Source organism: Crinia signifera, chromosome 2 (genome assembly GCF_055691185.1).
Source record: "Crinia signifera chromosome 2, ASM5569118v1, whole genome shotgun sequence".
Lineage (NCBI taxonomy): Eukaryota > Metazoa > Chordata > Amphibia > Anura > Myobatrachidae > Crinia > Crinia signifera.
Genome location: NC_139218.1, coordinates 372,445,522 through 372,452,410, shown reverse-complemented (window position 1 = coordinate 372,452,410; position 6,889 = coordinate 372,445,522). Strand labels below are relative to the sequence as shown.

At 47.7% G+C, this 6,889-nt stretch overlaps 1 protein-coding gene across 2 annotated transcripts in view; it reads right to left on the bottom strand.

The window, feature by feature from the left end:
* Positions 1–516: 516 nt before the first annotated feature.
* The window catches only part of MMP20 (matrix metallopeptidase 20), a 69,647-nt gene continuing 63,274 nt past the window's right edge, over positions 517–6,889 (bottom strand). For both annotated transcript variants that reach the window (XM_083170058.1, XM_083170057.1), the window contains 2 exons: positions 6,198–6,301; positions 517–2,717 (listed from right to left, as the gene is read on the bottom strand). In XM_083170058.1, the coding sequence (XP_083026184.1) occupies positions 2,617–2,717; positions 6,198–6,301 (205 nt within the window). In that variant the 3' untranslated portion in view covers positions 517–2,616. The remainder of the gene's footprint in view (positions 2,718–6,197; positions 6,302–6,889) is intronic.

Sequence of the window (6,889 nt, the reverse complement as noted above, 5' to 3'; positions counted from 1 at the left end):
GTCAACATTATAATTTCTACTGTGGTAAATGTGTAAAATTGCTAACGTGGTAAATGTTGATAAATATTCCAGACTTCTATTACTGATAACTCACCATGCAGGTTTCTAATACTGCAATTGGCAGCAGAATAATCAATTTATTGACAAACAAGCCAGAAGTTTCTTCATAGAAAGTCATTTGCACCAGTGCAACTTCCACATTCTTGCAAAAGCATTCACAATATTGATGTAACACACAGCAACAGAGGGCCCGGGAACCTGTGCCGTAACACATACTTGCCTACTTTTATTTTCACCTCTCCAGGAGAAGCCCGGTGAGGCAACACGCCAGCGGGGGCGGGGGCCAAGGCTGACATCACTTGGCCCCGCCCCCATGCCATATAACTCCATGATTCATGGATCGCGGAGAGGGGGGAGGGCTTAAATGACGTGAAATGTCAATAAAGTGTAATTTTAGCCCCGACCCCTCTCTGCGGACCCGCGATTTGTGGTATTTGAACCGGCAGGGTAGGGAGAAGCGGGGGGCTCTGGCCAGCAGACGGGAGACTTGCCCACCTTCCCGGACCCAATTTTTGGGAGCCTCCCGGCCATTCTGGGAGGGTAGGCAAGCCTGCTGTAAGACAGCAATTATAGTGGGGATTCTGGTTGATGTAACATGTGCAGCGAGATTTAAATGGAAAAAAATGTGAGATGGTGTGAAGCCTTTTTAATAAAAATAATATTAATAAAATTCCCCGTTAGTTTGCTAAACCATTTGTGTTAACTCGTTAAAAAAAATGTTTATTGTGGCTTTAGATAATACAAAACCTACAGTATGTTGCATCACACAGAGAATCATCGAAGGGTTACAAGGAAAGATATATGGTCTGATGTACTAAGCTTGAAAAGTGAAAAAATGGAGAGTTATAAAGTGCCAACCAATCAGCTCCTAACTGCCATGTTACAGGCTGTGTTTGAAAAATGACAGGAGCTGATTGGTTATTAGCTTATCTCGCTCCACTTTATTACTTCTCAAGGCTTAGTACATCGCATCGATAGATCTAATATATGAATCCGATACTTTGACCCAGTTTCCTCTGGACTCAGAAGCTGATGATATCTGGGAGGGATTTTTCTTGTTCTATCCATGAGCGGCTGGTTTTCATGAACTGGGACACCACATGGTTCTGTTGTAGCGGAAACCGGTCCAAGCCGCAAAGTGGTGAAGCTGGTTAATGATATAGATAAGGAGAGGGGACACTGCCCTGTTTGGCATAGGGACACTACCAGGTAAGTAAGCCAGGTGCATTTACCTCTTCTCAGTAGCTACCCTGGCAGTGCTGGTCAGAGTCTGTGTAGTTGGCGTTTACTATTTAGACGCAAATTCCGTACGAATCCCATGACCAAGTCTTCTTCGTGCTAAATTCAGGCAATATCCCACTATATTAATATAATCAGACTTCTCAGAATCTCATTCCAAAATACATAATTTACATAATAATAATGAGCACATGGCTGCATCAGAAATGTGGCCCCCATACATTAGAACGACTTGTCCTAATTCTCCTCGCATGCATTGAGGATCAGTGAGGCAGGTGGCGGGTGCTGAGTAGCAGCGAGCAGTGACAGGCACGCCGGGCTGCGGTTGATATTAGAATTTAAAAAAAATGTCAAATGACTGTCTGGCATCTGATTGGCTGAGAGAAAGCACTCTCACCCAATCAGCGGTTTGCATTCCGGGTGGCCGCTGGTTGGCTGAGAGCTCTCAGCCAATTAGAGGCCATCTAGTTATTTGACACCTTAAAAAAAACCTCTAAAAAAACTCTAATACTGGTCCCACTGATCACCGCCAGCTGCCGCTCAGCACCCACTGCCCAGATGTTGGACATGCAGAAAGCTGTGTGTCATCGGTGCAGTACTGCTGGCACACACCTCGGAATCGGACCAGATACATCACGGGTGCTTAAAAGACCCTGCAATGATCCGCTGATGGGTCCGATTCCGACTCATCTTAATTGCTGCCCGTCCGACCTCCAAATCTGACCATGCATTGCATCAGACCGGATGTCAGACACATGCAATTTGGGCTGTTTTCACCACATTTTTTCGGCCCGGAATCGGGTGAAATCGGGCCCAAATCGCATAGTGTATGGGGGCCTGTACACTATTGCCACTGCTGCTGCAGAAAACATGCACATGCTGCAGCCACTGGGATTTGAACTCAGACACATACCAGCAGATTTATGAACAGATGTAAAAAGAAGTAGCACCGATCGCAGATTGGCGTTCTGAGTCCTTGTGTTCAGAATAACTGCGTACAAGGACTCAGTCACTGGCTCCGACTTGCCTATAAAATGGAAGTTATCGCCCACTTGAGGCAGAAGCAGGTATGTATGGACTATGTGTAATACATGGACCAACTGTGTAAATATGGGAATAGCGTGCATCTCTGAATCAGGCCCCCAATAAGGTCACCGTCTTAGTAAACAAGGCGTATGGTGCAACATGCGGGTGCAGAGTTATGGTCACACTTGCGTGTGTGCCAGAAACTGTAACGAGATACAGTATTTCACACAGTTCCCCATCTCCAGCACACACACAGTTTGTGTAACAGTACAGTTATGTATGCCTATTGCCTCAACATCCAATCCAGGAGCCGGATTTCACAACGTTCACCACATCTTCTTTCTCCACGTCGTACTTGTAAGCCTGAGGCCCGGAGAAGAAATAAATGTACCCTGAAAGAACAAAAACAATTGTTTATACACATGAAAGTCTACATATACAATGTCTCTTATCAGGGCCGGTGCAAGGCACCGGAGCGCCCCAGGCGAGTCGGGGTGGGGGCGTACCTGTCCTGCGGCGCTGTGTATTTAAATCTGGCGGCGGAGGCAGCGGGGGTCCCTGCAGTCCATTAGAAATAACGAGCGCTATCCGCCGGGCTATGCGGAAGCGCTTCTGTTGTGAAAACACTGGCAGCACGCTGATTGGCTGAGATCAGTGTGCGTCGTGCTGCCAGTGTTTTCACAACAGAAGCGCTTCCGCATAGCCCGGTGGATAGCGCTCGTTATTTCTAATGGACTGCAGGGACCCCCGCTGCCTCCGCCGCCAGATTTAAATACACAGCGCCGTAGGACAGGTACCCGGGCGGCAGGGGGGGGGCAAAATGCCACCCTCCAGTGGCCGGCGCCCTAGGCAAATGCCTAGATTTGCCTAGTGGTGGCGCCGGCCCTGTCTCTTATTATTAACAAGAGCTGACACTCCAGTGGCTCCGTAAATGCATTATAACGACAATCATTTATTTCTTTTATTTTTACGATAATTAAATTTTTTCTGTCATATTTTTAAAAAGTAATTATATGATGGAAACTTAACTACATGATTGGTCACACGCTAGGCTGACATTCACGCAATTGATTGCTGCAATCACAGGAAAAGTGCCCAAATTGCAGGTACATCGCCCAGTGTATGGGGGGCCTTTACTGCGCAGAGCCAAAGAAGGGATTTGGGCGTTTGGAGTGTGGATTTCAGAGGGCGTTGCTGGGAGGTGGCTAAGCAGCCGCCTATGTAGGGTGCTGTTCAAACAGAGAAACTACACCTGCCATAGGACTGGTGTATAGGTGCTCATACACTGAGCGATGTGTGCCGTACTTTATGTACTAGATCACATCGCATCAAGGGCCTGAGCCATCTAACGAGCGAATGGCCGCCCCCGTGAATATCCCTGATGCATCTATTCGCAGGGGAGCGTATGGCGGTAAAATAATTTGATGGTCAACGACCATTGAATGATTATTCCCCTGTTCGCAAATACAGATGGAACCACTCCGACTACCAGCCCCCACTGGCGAATGTGGAGTGCATACGTCGGAGAGGCTTGTGAGCCCTGATGCGCAAGCTGTGAGACTTGAGTTTTGACTGACCTATATTTGCGGCTTTTGGCTCCCGGAACGGGGCAGTCGGCTTATGTCCTGTGTAGTCAGCTGCCCCTCCCTGGCAGGAAGCTGCCCGCCTGCGTTTGCATGGGGATGCCCAGTGTTTCCTGGGTGCACCCACCATTATTGTGGGCACGCCCAAGAAACGCTGGGCGTGCCCATGCGACACACCCCTGCCCACCTCCATCCCGCCACCCCTCCCTGTCCACATGCGCATATGAGAATATATGCATGGGCAGAGCCAAAGTAACGGTCCCCGGTGCAAACAAACTGGGGACTGATCAAACCAGAATCAGGCCTAGTACAAAAAGCATGCAATGTGCTACTTTTTGTGCTGTGCGATGTACTGTGCGCAGGAGCCCCTGCATCCCCCCTTCCCCGCTGATCCTATTACTGGCATTTACCACAAATTGCGGTTCCGCAGAGAGGGGGCGGGGCTAAAATGATGCAAATCGCATCATTTTGCATCATTTTAGGCCCTCCCCCTACTCACAGACCCACGAATCGCAGTGTTTGTGTGTATTGGGGGGCGGGGCTTTGTGTCAGCCTTGTTCCCGCCCCCCGACCAGGAGATTCAGCTGGCCTCTCCGGGCTTCTCCCGGAGACACAAATGTAAAAGTCAGCAAGTATGTGTAATAACTTAGACTAAAGTCATCTTTCCAGACCCCACAGAATAATCCTTTCCTTTAAAAAGAAAAACAGTTAAATTACTATCTGCGTGGACTTCTGACTGAAAAGCCCTTACATTAATAAAGGTTTATCAGTTGGGTTCCTACAAAGGCTCTGATTGGCCAACCCTGCTCTGGCCTCCAAAGAACCACCAACAGCAGCACCCCTTATAGCTAATATATAGTTACACATGATCAGCAGACAATGTTTTCCTGTCACTATTGACACATCAAAATGCAGTACTGTATATGGAGATGTTTATAAAGGGAAATGTTTTATATTTTTGGCTGAGTATCAGAGATAAAGCAAGTACCATGCTAGGGCCCTTATTCTGATTGATGCGGACTTTACCGCGTTCTTACGGATCGCGTCTTTACGGCGTCTGCGCATGCGTGGAGAACGCTACGCGCATGTGCCACGCCTTGACTCGGTACCAGTTCGGACAAAGCCCGTCCAAAACTGGTCACCGCAATCAGTCGGGAAATAGGGGCGTATTATGGGCGTCATGCGGAATGACACATGGGCGTAGTTTCAAAGTGGGCAAAACGGGGCGGAAACATGGGCGGACACGGGGGAGTACACTTATGTTGGGGGGCGTACATTCGGAAACCACTCCGAATGCACGCGAGCAAAAAGGGCTGAAATGTGCGGTGTCCACAAGTGTACTATTGCTTTGCGGACACCACTCGTTCATGCGGTAGGCGAACGTACGCCTAATGACTACAACCATTAACACCTGAACCCAATACAATCTACTCCTTTTCTCATTACTCACTAATAGGACGCTTGTCAGTGCTTTAGTTGAAACCATTGCACTTACATTGCTGTAAGGGTTAATGTGTGCTATGCATGTGTTAGGCATGCTTGTAAGGATATATTGGAATCTAATTGATTCCAATTCCAAATAAGCAGTTTTTTATGAGGATAGGTAATTGAATAAGTGGGTCATGTGATGTCTTGCAGAAGATACTTCATAGTGGGTTAATTGGCGTAAATCCTCCGCTTACGTGCGGTAGCACCGCTTGGCTCCCGTTCGGATGCGGTATTCCCGAGCATACTCTGTAATACTCTGTAATACCGTGCCGAATCGGAGTGTTTCTCCCGCACACGCATGGTTTGTATGTCGTCCGTAAACACGCCCTGTTCTTAAAGAGTGAGTCCGTCCGAATGCGGAGGACACGTGGGCGTTTCTACGGACGATGGCCGCATGCGGCAAAACACCGTGGCGTGCGGACCGCTCCGTAAGAATGCGGGAATATCCGCACAGATCAGAATAAGGGCCTAGATGTGGTGGCTGCATTACCTTCATACATATATATACATATATATTACATCATAATGTTCACGCTTCAAACTCAATATAAAAGGCTAAATCGTTCTCACCTTTTTGAGGTGAAGTACTGTAAATGACCACTAGAGGTCACTCGGCAGATCAAATTACTTCTTAACAGAAAGTGAAAGCAAAATGAAAGCAAACTTCATGGATATGGAGAGAGGGAGCTGTGAGGACAGAGATTGGAGGTGGGAGCAGATAGGGACTGAGACGTCATTTTGACAGGCTTTTAACTAGTGTAGTATAAATGTAAATGTTCCTGGTATAGTAGGGTTGATTACCATTCACTTCTACTGCTGCGTCCACTTTTCCTTCCACCCCAGAAAACTCATCATCAACGCTTCTCGGGTAATCTCTCTCCATCATTCGATTTGCTTCGTCATAGCTGTAGAGAAAATATAAATCAGTGGCATTTGACAAATGTAATAAAGTACTGCACTCAGAGACAAACTGAACTTTGACAGTGTCACAGGAAGCTGAAAGTATCCAGGACGCTAGTGTTGATGTCTTTATCAAGGTTACACAGGGTCGACTACTTTTAAAGTCTCCTTTCCGGGAGAAGCCGCACGGTCGTAATCGCCACAAAGACACATCCCCTCGCATGTCCCGCTGGCGGAGAAATCAAATGATTTCTTCAGGCTAAGCAAATATAAGTCAGTGGAGACTGACATATATTTGCGGACGTTCCGTTGAAGACAGGGCGGACGGCTGATGCCCAGCGTTTGCATAGGATTGCCCATGAACACTGGGCGTTCCCATGCCCCATCGCCGCAGCTGCCCCCCCCCCACTCCCACTGTGCGATCACCGCACTGACAGTGTGATAAACAACCAACCAATCAGCTCCTAGCTGCCATGTCACAGTCTGTGTTTGAAAATGTCAGGAAGGAGCTGATTGGTTGGTTGTTTATCACTTTCCATTTGATCACTTTTGAACCTTAGTGCATCTGGCATTATCTGGACAGTACTATCGAC